The sequence below is a fragment of the Alosa pseudoharengus genome, unplaced genomic scaffold, assembly GCF_046254945.1.
Source record: "Alosa pseudoharengus isolate Yale_2024_CS ecotype anadromous, Long Island Sound unplaced genomic scaffold, YU_APseudo_1.1 YU_APseudo_1.1_scf_9, whole genome shotgun sequence".
NCBI classification, from domain to species: Eukaryota; Metazoa; Chordata; class Actinopteri; order Clupeiformes; family Clupeidae; genus Alosa; species Alosa pseudoharengus.
Genome location: NW_027468881.1, coordinates 23,100,862 through 23,115,412, shown reverse-complemented (window position 1 = coordinate 23,115,412; position 14,551 = coordinate 23,100,862). Strand labels below are relative to the sequence as shown.

Here is a 14,551-nt window from a genome sequence, read left to right as displayed (position 1 = left end):
TGTTATACTCAGATCTGTTGCTTGTAGATATAATTTGCACATACTCAGTATGTGCACATACTCAGTTTGTGACAAATACACTTCAACTAATTTGATATCTTAATGACATTTCAAGCCTGATATCATTTACAGAAATGCGCCAATGAATAACCAAACCTGTGCACTGGTCTCAGCTATGAATTTTACATCCTATGAGAGTACGCCAAAGCATTGAACTGGCGCACTGGTGGCGTGTGAGAGTGAAACGAGTGAGTGAGTGAGTGTGTGAGTGAGCGTCATTGCTGTTTTGCGTCCACAGGGAGAAAAAGGGAATGGTTCAAAACAGACGACGCCCGACGTGTGCTGCAGTGCCACAAGCCTGTGCAGGCCTCATACTTTGAGGCCCTTCAGCAGGACTGCCTGACCAGCAATGGGACAACCCTCGTAGCCACCTACAACATCAATCAGAGCTCCCTCTCGGGTATCAGATAACTAATACAACAACAACAAGCACAATAGCAAACAACAAAACAACAAGAAAACTTCAGGAGAGGCCTCCAATTCTCTACTCTTTTTTTCTTATTTAGTCCAGTTCGGCTCTCTCCTATTCTTCCTTCCTCTCCTACTCTTCATACTACTAGTGCTACTTCCTATTCTGTTTCTTAAAAAAATGAAAAAAAAACTTCAAGTACACACTGAGTACAACACCAACAGCAAAAGATGTTTGCCTTGCCAGCCTTCTGGTGCCAGAGTGAACGTACTGACTTCATGCTGGACGAAGACGTTATTACTTTGTAAATGGAATGTTAAGACATTTTTTCTTGCCCTTTTTCTTCTTATGAATAATTGCATGAAATGTCCCACTTCCCTCATTCTCTTTAACCCCCCCCCTCCCCAACCTCTTCCCAAACGCAAGGTTTGTTGAATGCAACTTCTGTGTTACTGTCTTGTTATAAAGTAGTGGTATGAGCCTAATGCGTTATGAAGATACTTTTATAGGGTCTTTTAAAACATTTTATGTTCTTTTTTCCCTTCTTTTTTTCTATTGTTTTTCCTCTGTCATCTCCTGTAGATATGCTCTTCATATGTCTGTGTGAATGGGTTCCTGGGGAAGTGTTTTTATTTTTTTGTTGTTGTTGCATGAGCACGGGTATTCAATTGTCTTACCATAAAAAAAAGCAAGTCTTATATTTGCGGTATGTGATTGGAGAGAAAATAAGATTATTGTGCACATGTAATTGCTCTGATTTGATGCTAATTGGACATTTACAGTTGAATTGAAAGTAGTAGAGGGTCATTTTCCTTTTGTTCTAAACCCTCTCCAAATTTATTGTTGACTCTAAACTTGGCTCTTGCTGTGAAATCGAAGTCACAAACATCTGATCCATGCCCTGTTTTTGGTGAAAAAGTCACGTCAGTCCCTCTGCAGTTGTCACTATTACAGTATTAATCAATCACAGTGTACACTTTTGTATTGAGGAGGGTGCAAAATAATTGTTCATTAAATTAAACTAATACTTCTTTAGCTTTGAAAGGTTTCAGGATCCCATGCACCGAAATACAAGATGTCCACAGTGGTATTACTTAAGCTCCTCACTGTTCTGAGTTTTTTTATTTTTTTTATTTTATATATATATATATATGGTCGTTGAAATTCGATGTTTGAAAAATAATGCATAGGAGGAGTAATGATTTGATTTAGTATAGATACACAATTTCCCTGACCATTTATGTCATCAGTCATTTTTTGGCTTAAACCCATTAATCCAGCTCATCTTTTTTGTCTAATTCCTTTAGAGGTCTTTTAAGGTCAAGGTTTATGAACTGAAGTAGTTATATTCAACCGGCCATTATTTCAAACTTTTAAACCTGTTTCAGATTCTAAAAATATTTTTTGATGACAACTAACAAGCAAACAACGACAACAACAAAAAAAAGTACATGAATAGCGATGAGCCTTATGTGTTATTCAGACCCATTGGTTGGTTTAGTCCTTTTTCTATCTCCGTGTGGGCAGGACTTAGGTGGTGCTGGGCCTGCATGGTATGTTTGTTGCATAGTAGTTGTTCATACTGTATGTTCAACTGCACTTGCTAAAACAATGCCTCTACATTGTACCTACACACCACAGTCTTGGTCCTCACATGAACATTACCAACCCCCCCAGTTCCTCACCCATCCTGTTGTTTTACTCATGTACTTATCTGTAGCATAATTATTTATTTATTTTATTAGTATTACAATGATTATGGCCGATGATGAAGATTTACTTGTCTACTATAACGTGACCACTTGGAGTGTGTGTGTGTGTGTGTGCGTGCGTCCATCCATGTTTTGTTTGATGGTATTTGTGTGTGATGGTCAGTTTGTGTCTGTTCTTTGTGTGTGTGTGTGTGGCTTGGTGAGGTGACTTGTGCTCATGCCAGGGGACGGGTGAGAGGGCAGCCAACTCAATGGGGCAGTGAAAGCACTCGGCTGTGTTTTGGTGTTCTCACACAGCACATGATGGGGATAGACACAGTTTGCTTTTTACGTGGTTTCAGCCATTTTGATATTCAAATCAAATGTTTACACTGTGATTGTAGTAGTCTCCCATCGAACACTGGATATCTCTGGTTATTTTTTGACTAGATAAATTTGATCTCTTGGAAGGCACTTTTCTTATTTTTGTCTTAACAATATTTCTAGGTATTTTGTTTGTAATTTATATTTCTTGATAGATCAAATGCTTATGTGGACACCCTTCTCAAACATAAACTGATGAATTTGAACTTTTCCCACAATTTACCATATTACATATTGTTTTCATGTTTTTAATCTACATTTTATTTCAACCTGACTGTTGAAGTCAGACAAAAGTGAAAAGAATGTGAGCTTGTAAAATAATTGCCCAACTAAATATTTGTCACAGCTTATGCAGTTATAACTGCTTTATATATTCTAATGGATAGGGTCCTTGCTGCATATAGTAGAGCAAAATAGTTTCACCATATTCCCTGCCAAGTTTCTCTTTACCCATACTGAGAAACACATCCCCATTGCATGTCTGAAGACAAGAGCCCATATTCCATGTTATGAACTATCTTGCAGCTGTACCAGCTTATATTCACAGCAATCTAATTTGTGAAATATTTGTAGGAAATTGTAAACTGTACTGGTTTAAAAGAGGAATTGATCCAAAAATGGATTGGATCCTGCTTCCGGCACCAAGTCAAAAATAAGGAGATAGTGTCTGCTTGCTGCCGTATCTAAAAGGTAATCACAAACAGCTGGTGGTTCACCAGGACATTATATGTAAATTAGCTAAAAAGAAAAAAAGGTTAACTTTTTCTCACAACATAGGATTTATCACAACATTTAATCAAAACCGTATAGAAGAGAACATTCAAACATTATGTCTGTTTGTAGTTTTACTTCTCACTGGTCAGGAAGGATTTTTAAAGCGGTGAAGGTCTCAAGCACATTTCATACACGGGCGCAAAAAAAAAAACCAGAAAAGTGTGACTGGTCCTCTGGAGAGGAAGTATGATAGAGGCAATGTTTCCCTATAACCACCATAAAAAGGTCCGCCCATAACTAAGCTACTATCTCACTTAAATGATTCCACATTATCATGATGTTGGTGATATCTGTTATCTGCTTCACCTTGGAGAATCCAAATATCACATTGGCTCCATGACTGTTGGTCTGGTATTTCAAAAGATGGGAAAGATGGTGAGCTGATTTATGACCACTGTAATCATTGTCATTCATACATCTGGACAAGAGACATTCATCAAGTAATTTATCCTAAAAGCAAATTGTTTCCCCCTTCAATTAGTCTAGACACAATTTACTGGTCTGCATGCCAGTAGAGTCCAGTATAGTGTGTCTGTTCTCAGTGAAATACAAAACACAATAAAGGATTCAAATGATTGTTCTCAGTTAAATACAAAATCCCCCCCAAAAGTGGTAGAATTTAAGGGTGACCAACTCATTTGCATTCTTTTCAGTTACTTATTTTGTGCTACATGGACAAGCAAATTCCATTGATGGATCTCCAGGGGTCTGAGTTTTATGTGTTCTTTTTCTATTTAATTCACCATCCTTGAAACATATAATATAAAGTATTGGATGTTACTTTAACATAGACATTTTGATAATTAATGCATCTAATCCACTGTGAAATGTAACATGGACAATTTGAAATCATTCCCAGTTACATCATATTTAGTTGAATTAAGAGCACACAATAAAATACTGACATCTACAGGAATACAGTGGGTAGTGCACTGTATCTTGAAGGAGTAAGCCACAAAATAAAAGCAGTAAACTGCTAGCATACAAATGTGCCAATAAGCTCTTTATGTATACTGACTCGGCAGTTTAGTAATAGTAATTATGTGAGACAATAATGTGGTTAACCAGACTTATTCATACAACTTATTTGTTTCTTTCCACTCTTATCCATCTTGCCACATTATCACCCTGTGGGATTCTGATGGAGTTGCTTGTTCTAGTTTTTTTTTTTCTCCTGAAATCCATGTGGCCTTTCTCCTTAACAGGTTCACAGTAAAGTAAAAATGAACTCATTCAAATGCTCATGATTAGCCTCATGTTTTCAGAGAGTCCATTAAGCAGAATATTGTATCTGTAGAGCACTTCATCTAGTACATAATAATATGGTCTTGTTAAGGTAACTTCAAATCTTTGTCCCATATCTGTAATTGTTTTGATAACTTGGAGCACAAATCCATAATAATTACATTGTTTCATAAGTGTTCAGATAAATCAAGGAGTTTTGTAAAATGGTACCCTTGAATCTCTTTAGAAACGTGAAGCTTTTAGTTGCTCCAATCAGATTACAGTGAGGTAATTCCACCTGTTATAAGTCTTTGTGTATAGTTATACTTGATGGGCATAATCCAACATTCAGCACATTTCTCAGTGAATTGGTTGATTATAAGAAGAAGCTTGGCTTCACTGGCAGCATTTCACATGGTAAACATTTGAAGCACACACGTCAAAATTATGTGTAAAAATGTTTTAACATTGCAGATTGTCAATATGAAAAGACTCATGATTGTGGTTGTAATCCATCTTCTCCCATCACATTGCTGGGTCAATATATATATATACCAACAAAAATATAATTGGAACTGTACTCTCGATCAGGGCAGTTATAGTGACTGAACATGTACAATCTGTTTAAACCGTGTCCTCCATGGTTGACCTACATGAAAATGGTCATCCAAAAAAGCAGTTTTCAGTCTCGCACTGATCACATAGCTGTCCCTATGGACCTTTTCCACAGAAGCCATGACCTGGAATATGTGGCAGGCCAAGGTAACTAATGACATTAATTAAGGTTCTGATTCTGCTACACTTAAACTGAACAGAGACTTCACTGAGGTGTTTTGTAACCCCTGTGCTACCCCTACTATTTCATGTCAAAATGGCTGTTGTGAAAAAGGGCCATAGCACTTCTGCCTTTGTGAGCACCATGTAGGAAATTACACGACGCATAAAAAAATAAAAAATAAAGTCCTGTTGTACTTGCAGTTTTGTCGTCATCCTCAACAGTAGTCATTGCTCTGGAGACTGGGAGATGAACCATCAACCCTAATGGTGACGGACAAAGGCCCCTTTACAAACTGATTCAATGACGCAAGTAATACAAGTCTGGAACTTTTGGCTTTCTCCATTTGAATCACGTGGTACCTCACCCCATCTAGGGGTGTTTTACTGAAACAAGATTGTCATAAAGCAATTTTCTTTTCCTGATTCACTTGTGTTGCTCTACTGTTGCCAGAGATTGAGTAAAGGGACAGGTTTTACATATCCATTAATTATTTCACTGAATTCGTTGAAGTCCCCTTACAACAACAATCTGTCACCTGGAAAATGTAATGTATAAAAAATAAACTCTTAATCCCTTTTTATTACTATAGATCAAACTGTTATGAAAAGACTAAAGATTGTAAAATAGTTGTGCCAACAAATAAATGAAACAGTATTTCACAAGCCTTCTGTGTTTATTCTATATTTATACAAAATCATTGGCTAAAGAGCCATTGGTAGCAGTATTCTGTAACACAGGGAAATGTGTATTCCTTTGGCATGTCATGTATTAGATACCCTTGACTCAAGGGCCTTGAATCTCTTCAGGAATATGTGGATTCTACACTGAACTACAGAAATCAAGCGTAACCTGTTCTGGATCACACACTTTTCACTCTGAGGAACACTACAGGCATTGATGACATGGACACAGGCTACCTAAAAGTGAACAAGTGTCTACACTGAAATCAAGCATATTGTAAACCCACAGAAATAGATTTCCTGTCTGGCACCGAATCAAGTATCAATGTGACTCACTAATTAAGAGGAAAGAAAGTAATCTTTGTATTCAAACTTCATGTAAGGGTCGGTACGTCAGAATCTGGCATCTTCAGTTTAAGCTGATGAGAGAAGGGAGGCTACTGTTTTGCAATGAAGTTATCAAAATGGGGTTTCAAATGCAAGCTTCTTGAGAACTCCCCTTACCAAGTTCAAAATAGCGCCAAGCACACCTGATTTAGGTCACTGTTTATTAATTTCGTGTTAAGTAGGAGTCACACCTTATGGGATTGGGGTCCACATTTAAACCAGCCTTTAGAACAGGAAACATTGAAGTTGTCCTTTGGTCTGCACCAATATTTAAAGCAACACCAGAGTTTTTTGTACCTTAAAATGTTTCTGAAATCTTTTCAGTGGTTCAACTCGTAACAGGGTGAACGGCACTTCTACATTCGCTTCACAACCCTTATCGGCTATAACCGCACTATGCAAGTTTGCAAGATCAGGTAGTGGATCTGTAGTTTAATGGAATGACACATAAGAAACTACAAGTTTGGCTTCTGATGTCGGAATAAATCATACTTTCATAAAATCATGCAACATGCTCTACCTTGTCTGTGGACATCGTTAATTGCAAAGCCGGTGCTCAATAAAAAGCATGGGTGTGGCAGAGGAAAAGTGCTTTGTTGTTGCTTTAAATGGACAAGACCACCACACAGTTTACACCAATTTACACCAGGCGTGTTACATCACAGCAGTCGAGAGCAACAAGACAATCTTCGTACTATACTGTTAACTACAAGTAATGGATGTGGTCAGTCAAGAGTCCATAACCCAACATCTGACCTACACAATAGTAGATGGCAGTAGTGGAGCTCCAGTGTGGCCACAAAGCAAATGCACTTATCAATAAAATACTGAGACGTGTCAAATTCCAACAGATTTTATTTTACATAAACATAGCGGTTTATTGAGGCTGCTGTCCTCTTCCACGGCCAAATCCACCTCTCTGTAAAACACAAAGAGGAATCATTACACTTAGAATAAATCTTCTTAATTACATTCCTAGCCATATAACCCTCTTTCTACCTAAATCCCTACATTCTGTTTTTTGTCAGTGGAGACAGCCGTTTCGCCATCACAGAGCAACACAAGACATATTCTATAGAAATATTTTGAACACAATTTTAAGTGTGGAAATGAAAATCCATTATGTAAGCACAGGTTAACCTGAACAAAAATTCGGATTACTTACAAACTGGAATTCTGTGGCTGCACCAGCACCGGCCTCAGCCTTCTTGTCAGCACCAGCTGAAACACAAAAGCATTAATGAGCACATGGAACAATCTGCCCACTTATTTTATTTTTTTATTTATTTAAGGTTTAGTTAAACATGGACAGTGCCCATAAATCAACATAAAAATGTAACTTAATGTAAATACGTCAGAATTAGCTAAAGTGTATATATATATATATATATATTAAAAAAGTGCCTTTATCAAGCTTATTGTTACTGCCTTCTAAAAATGTGGCCAATTTAGCCATGTTTAGGATCTAGCGTCAGTACACATGTTTCCTTTACTAGTAATAAAGTGCACTTACGGGTGCACGTTCCCTTCACTAGTAATAAATGTGCACTTACGGGGTGCTGCAGAACGTCTGTAGGTGTCTCTGTCTGCTTCACCGCGTGCCAGACGAGCAGGCCTCTCACCCTCCAAACCTGAGGAGAAAGAAAAAACAAAAACAAAAAAAGTCACATTAGTTTTACTGCTTAAAATTACACACCATGGCAAGCAGCCAGCTGTTAATAGTAAAGCTGAATTCCTCCACCACACATCAAAATACACCACATCCTACTGTTGAGTAAACATACAACTTCAAATGAGAGAAGTTGGAAGATGATACTAGCATAACATATCCACGCATGATCACTTAAAACCACCCGCTTTGAATAGACCTTTTCACATACGCAAAACAACCCGGCAGTTGTCATTGATGTACCTTAAAATTCTGTGTTGCTTTGGTTCCAATAGTAATTTGTGCTGCTGCACAATTTACTACGGATTCTTTAAGTCTGAATATACAGTATGGCAAAAGCTTGAGATACTACTTCCTAGCCAACAAGAGTAGATGCCTACAAGTCAGTATCAGTGTGGCCATCTTTAAGTAGACCAAGTATCCAACAGCATGTTCAATGTCACAGGTAGAGCGTTAAAATCTGAGATGAACTATACCCAAAATCATCAGGGGGAAAAAATACCCAACACCACATAACTTGAGTGACATTTTGATTAAATATCATCAACAAAGGTTGCAGGTACCTCCTTTGGGTCTGGGACGAGCAGTCTCTGGACGAGTCTGCCTGCGGAGGGTGGCGGGCACAATCTCTGGGGGCAGGTGCAGGAAGTCCCTCAGATACTGGATGCCCTCATTGGTCAGGTACCAGTAGAAGTGCCGCCAGGCAAACTGCTCCTTCACATACCCACAGGACTTGAGGGACTATGGGGAACATAAGCAAAGTTAGCAAAGCAACTTTGATCCATTTTGAATTTCGTTTAACTCATGAGGTCTCTGTCTCCCACTGACAGATAGCAATCTTATGTTCACTTGTCTGCACTTTTACATGGACGACACACAAGAAACACTGACACATAGCAATCTTATGTTTACTTATCTTTGCACTTTTTACATGGATGACACACGTAGGGAACACTGACACATTCCAATCACGGGCTCATTTATTGGGTGACAAGGCACACCAATACTACAGCATGGATGATAACACATTCATAGTTTTACAGTGGTCTCCTCTGTATACATCACTTTCAATGACTTTAACGGTCATCAATATAAAAACGAAAGTAATCCCTAAATATGAAATGGTTCACTGACCTGCATGGCCTTCATTACGTGCAGGTTGGGCACGTTTTTGTCAGCCAGCTCGGGATGCTTGGCAAGATGAACATCTTTTTTGGCCACCATGACTCCCTCCTTGAAGAGGAGCTCGTAAATGGCAATGCGGTTCTTCTTGGGCATCAACATCTGAGAAAACATACGTTACCCAATTATTTGCAGCTGGAAATTATTTTAGGAGTTTTAAAGTGGTGCTCAGGCTAAAAAATCCATGCTCCTATATGACCCCAATGATCCGGAAGTTCTCCACCAGTTGGGTCGCAAGTTAGCTAACGTTAGACGATCCGCTTAACGTTTTTTGCTACATCGGTTTGCAAGAACATCATCGCCAATGTAAGGGATACTATTCCAAAAGGTTCGCCTACCTCCACCTCTACCTTTATCATAAAGCCAACCATTCCAGCAAACAAGACACCGGCAACCCTTCATAGCTTAGCCAAAGTTAGCATAGTTTGCTAATAGGTAATATCTACTCCTACTACTCCAAAGCTTATTTCTTGATGAACAACGAAGTGTAATTCAATCAAGATAGCGTTATACTCAACTGTGCAACATAAATCAAGACGTTCAGACGTTCATAACGACGTGAAATCCCAACCATAAAGCGCTACAATGGGGAAAGGACCCGCATGAGAAGGACCCTTCTGCCCACTTGTATTAGCCATCATGCCGGGGAAGTAGAAGATAAAATATTTCTCATCATACCATTACCACCAAGAAAATAACGGAATTGGTTATTTCTACATAGTCAAATGTCGGATAATTCAACACCAAAAACCTTATAGGACATAAGATGTTAGAGATTTATCAAGATTTGTCTAGCGCCATTTCGCCTACCTTGTCGCTCTGTTGTGATACCGGAGCAGAAAAGGGGTTGCGCATGCGCAGACCACAGTCTTATATGTCCAAATGGTGCCCTAGCGGTGTTATTACAGTGCATGAAAATGCACTGTACTGTTCTTCCTAGGCTTCTTATTACAGTGCATGAAAATGCACTGTACTGTTCTTCCTAGGCTTCTTCTTCTTCTTCTTCTTCTTCTTATTCTTATTATTTTTCTTCTTCTAACGCAGTTAATGCAGCTTCAACCGTTTAACGTAGAAACTTCATTCAAACTGCGTTGCGTAGGTCTTACTTAGGACATGTGGGCTATGTATTTTTCATCTTTGTAACTTTTATACTTTTTAAACTATTAATTAAAAACTACTCAAAATTTCCCCATAGACTTAACATGGGCTGATGACATCACAATGGACTAATTAACTTGATTTGCACCTGGTATCATCTTCCAGCTGCTCATCTAGGCCCCATCAAAGAATCAGTTCAACTGATTGCACCTGTATCAACTGCTTTCTACTGAACTAGACCAACTCTCTCTGTCTCTCCATTCTACAAGGATATAAGACACATTTCCTCCAACTTTCTATCCATTCATCCTCTTCAAACCATTCACTCATCCACCCATTAAACTATCCATCAACATCCATTAAACAATCTGCCTATCAACATCCATTCAACTTTCTGTCTATCAACATCCATTACACTATCTACATTTAACTTTTAAACTATATACTCTGTCTCATGCTTTAAGCATACAATATGGCTCTATTAAGACTGCAGTTAAGCAATTAGAATCCTATGGCAGGTGTTCGGGCCAGCTGCATCAACTGCCAGTCTCAGGCTTTAAGCATACAAACTGGCCCTATTAAGACTACACATCCTGTTCAACTGCTTCCTCTGCCAAAACCTGTTTTAAAATAAAAGTCCTCACTACAATATTTCACTGTTAAACAATTTAACCCTTTAAACTACTGAACTTTTCAACTGTTCAGCCATTGTAACTGTTACTTGTCATCAACTATGACTCCTACCCACTGTAGTTAGTTAGCTAAGTTAGCTAAGTAACATTGTTAGCATAGTTAGCATGTTAGCATGCTAGTTAGCATTTTTAGCAAAACTGTTAAAAACGATTAGCTAAGTTAGCTAAGTCACATGGTTAGCATAGTTAGCATGCTAGCATGTTAGCATGTTAGTTAGCATTTTTAGCAAAACTGCTAAAAACGATTAGCTAAGTTAGCTAAGTCACATGGTTAGCATAGTTAGCATGCTAACATGTTAGCATGCTAGTTAGCATTTTTTGCAAAACTGCTAAAAATGATTAGCTAAGTTAGCTAAGTCATATGGTTAGCATAGTTAGCATGCTAGCATGTTAGCATGCTAGTTAGCATTTTTTAGCAAAACTGCTAAAAATGATTAGCTAAGTTAGCTAAGTCACATGGTTAGCATGTTAGCATGCTAGCATGTTAGCATGCTAGTTAGCATTACTGTTAAAAATGATAAGCGAAGTTAGCTAAGTCACATGGTTAACATAATTAGCATGTTAGCATGTTAATTAGCATAGTTATCATAACTAATAAAAATTATTAGCTAGGTTAGCTAAGTCATATGGTTAGCATAGTTAACATTTTAATATTGTTAGCATGCTAGTTAGCATAGTTACTTGGTTACCATTATTATCTTTAACATAGTTAGCATAACTACTAGCAAACATTGGAGCCATTCCAACTGTTAGTTATCGTCAACTATCTGCCTAAATAATTTAACCATTTCAATTATCAACCTATTTAACTGTTCAGTCATTCCAACTATAGTAAACCTTATCTACCAAGCAAATAATTTAACCATATGAACTCATCATATTTTTGCATTTTCATGCACTGTATTTCCTTCAGGAAATGCTTTTCTAGTTACTGCTATTCTTTCACTGTCAATGGCTACTATAGTCATGCTAAACATACAGACGTACAGACTGAAAAACAAATCGCCCAATTTTATTGTGGTTAAAATGGCTAATTTGATCAGTAATAATCTGCGGAAGATGTAGCCTACCGCCCATGTCAGTGAGCATCAGGTAGGGAACCAACGTTAGCCTATTAGAATCCTTTGATGTAAATTCTAATCATCATGGAAGGCTAACAAGAAAGTAACAAAGTAACCTAAAACAGCAAAAGGAAACATCCACAGCTGTGGTGATTGTAGCTCATTGTAGCACTGAAATTAAGCAACAAACCTGACGTTATTTCAATTCAATATATACAGGTGCTGGTCATATAATTCGAATACCATGAAAAAGTTGATTTATTTCAGTAATTCCATTCAAAAAGTGAAACTTGTATAATGTATACATTTATTCCACACAGGTCCACACAGACACATTTCAAGTGTTTATTTCTTTTAATTTGGATGATTATAACTGACAACTAATGAAAATCCCAAATTCAGTATCAGAAAATCACAATATTGTGAAAAGGTTCAATATTGAAGACACCTGGTGCCACACTTTAATCAGCTAATTAACTCAAAACACCTGCAAAGGCCTTAAAATGGTCTTTCAGTCTAATAGGCTACACAATCATGGGGAAGACTGTCCGAAAGATCAACATTGACACCTTGCGCAACCCAAAAGGTAATTGCTAAAGAGGCTGGCTGTTCACAGAGCTCTGTGTCCAAGCACATTAATAATGCGAATTAAAAATTAAATTAAATTAATTAATAATTAATTAAAAATGCGAAGGAAAGGAAAAGATGTGGTAGAAAAAGCGTACAAGCAATAGGGATAACCATACCTTGGAGAGGATTGCGAAACAAAACCCATTCAAAAATGTGGGGGAGATTCATAAAGAGTGGACTACAGCTGGAGTCTGTGCTTCAAGAACCACCATGCACAGATGTATGCAAGACATGGGTTTCAGCTGTCACATTCCTTGTGTCAAGCCACTCTTGAACAAGAGACAGCGTCAGAAGCGTCTCGCCTGGGCTAAAGACAAAAAGGACTGGACTGCTGCTGAGTGGTCCAAAGTTATGTTCTCTGATGAAAGTAAATTTTGCATCTAAGTTAACCTGATTGGTGAAATGTTGGTGAAATGTGTTGTTTACTGAAAAATAAACCAGCAAAGAAAATCCACCAGTGTGCGGTGATCCTTCACTTTTTTAAATCTTATTGACGACTGCACCTCACCAGCACCTGGAAGGCTGTACATAGGAACTTTATCCTTTTTCAATTTTGCATTTCCTTTGGAAATCAAGGTCCCAGAGTTTGGAGGAAGAGAGGAGAGGCACAGAATCCACGTTGCTTGAAGTCCAGTGTAAAGTTTCCACAGTCAGTGATGGTTTGGGGTGCCATGTCATCTGCTGGTGTTGGTCCACTGTAATTTCTGAGGTCCAGGGTCAATGCAGTCATCTGGAAGTTTTAGAGCACTTCATGCTTCTGCTGCTGACCAACTTAATGGAGATGCAGATACCATTTTCCAACAGGACTTGGCACATGCACATGCAGTGCCAAAGCTACCAGTACCTGGTTTAAGGACCATGGTATCCCTGTTCTTAATTGGCCAACGAACTCGCCTGACCTTAACCCCATAGCAAATCTATGGGGTATTGTGAAGAGGAAGATGTGATACGCCAGACCCAACAATGCAAAAGAGCTAAAGGCCACTATCAGAGCAATCTGGGCTCTCCACACCTGAGCAGTGCCACAGACTGATCGACTCCATGCCACGCCACATTACTACAGTAATTCAGGCAAAAGGAGCCCCAACTAAGTATTGAGTGCTGTACATGATCATACTTTTCAGTTGGCCAACATTTCTAAAAAATCTTTTTTTGTATTGGTCTTAAATAATATTCTAATTTTCTGAGATACTGCATTTGGGATTTTCATTAGTTGTCAGTTATAATCATCAAAATGAAAATAAATAAACATTTCAAATATATTAGTCTGTGTGTAATGAATGAATATAATATGCACGTTTCACTTTTTGAATGGAATTACTGACATAAATCAACTTTTTGATGATATTCTGATTATACATGTATGACCGGCACCTGTGTGTGTATATATATATATATATGTATATATTAGCGAGAGAGAGAGGGAGAGAAATATATATCCTAATGGTAATATAGGAAAGCACACCTTATAGTATTGTTAGTATTAATATTATAGCTATATCTTCAAGCAAGCTATATAAAAGTAAATCATGTTTAGAACAATACAACAATTTTTAGGCTATTTAATTTAGGGTAGGCTACTCCTTTTTATTACATCATCTATAGGCTCCGTTAAGTCTGTTCTGGTCTAATAGCTGTGGATGGCCTCTATCTATCTGTTTTATTTAAGCTATATGAGAGGCTCTTCTGCAGTCTGTTTCGCTGTCTGTTTAGGGTTTAGGTTGATTGTTAGAGCATTGGACAGTGTGTGTCATGTTGGTGTGTGTGTGTGTGGCCTACTGATATGCCTTCTGAGTGTATAGTGCAAATAATGTGGGCTCTGTAAGAGCGCA

At 38.0% G+C, this 14,551-nt stretch overlaps 2 protein-coding genes across 2 annotated transcripts in view; one reads left to right on the top strand and one right to left on the bottom strand.

Annotated features, from left to right (window-relative positions):
• The window catches only part of LOC143115081 (diphosphoinositol polyphosphate phosphohydrolase 1), a 30,737-nt gene extending 24,755 nt beyond the window's left edge, over positions 1 to 5,982 (top strand). The window contains exon 5 of the mRNA XM_076276947.1: positions 299 to 5,982. Coding sequence (XP_076133062.1) covers positions 299 to 471 — 173 coding nt within the window. The 3' untranslated portion in view covers positions 472 to 5,982. The remainder of the gene's footprint in view (positions 1 to 298) is intronic.
• A 1,242-nt stretch (positions 5,983 to 7,224) lies between these two features.
• Positions 7,225 to 10,139, bottom strand: rps10 (ribosomal protein S10). Its single transcript, XM_076276497.1, has 6 exons — positions 10,049 to 10,139; positions 9,191 to 9,340; positions 8,620 to 8,797; positions 7,941 to 8,018; positions 7,553 to 7,608; positions 7,225 to 7,306 (listed from the first exon to the last, which is right to left on the bottom strand). Exons 1-6 carry the CDS (start codon positions 10,091 to 10,093, stop codon positions 7,265 to 7,267), a joined length of 549 nt encoding a protein of 182 aa, XP_076132612.1. The 5' UTR covers positions 10,094 to 10,139; the 3' UTR covers positions 7,225 to 7,264.
• Between the last annotated feature and the right edge of the window lie 4,412 nt (positions 10,140 to 14,551).

What these genes read in the sequence shown, in the direction of transcription:
- rps10 (XM_076276497.1), bottom strand. Translation starts at nt 10,093, where the DNA reads ATGCGCAACCCCTTTTCTGCTCCGGTATCACAACAGAGCGACAAG. An exon ending in ACGTAATGAAGGCCATGCAG is followed by an intron (nt 8,798 to 9,190) that starts GTCAGTGAACCA and finishes TGTTCCCCATAG; the next exon opens with TCCCTCAAGTCCTGTGGGTA. An exon ending in CAGACGTTCTGCAGCACCCC is followed by an intron (nt 7,609 to 7,940) that starts GTAAGTGCACAT and finishes TTTGTGTTTCAG; the next exon opens with CTGGTGCTGACAAGAAGGCT.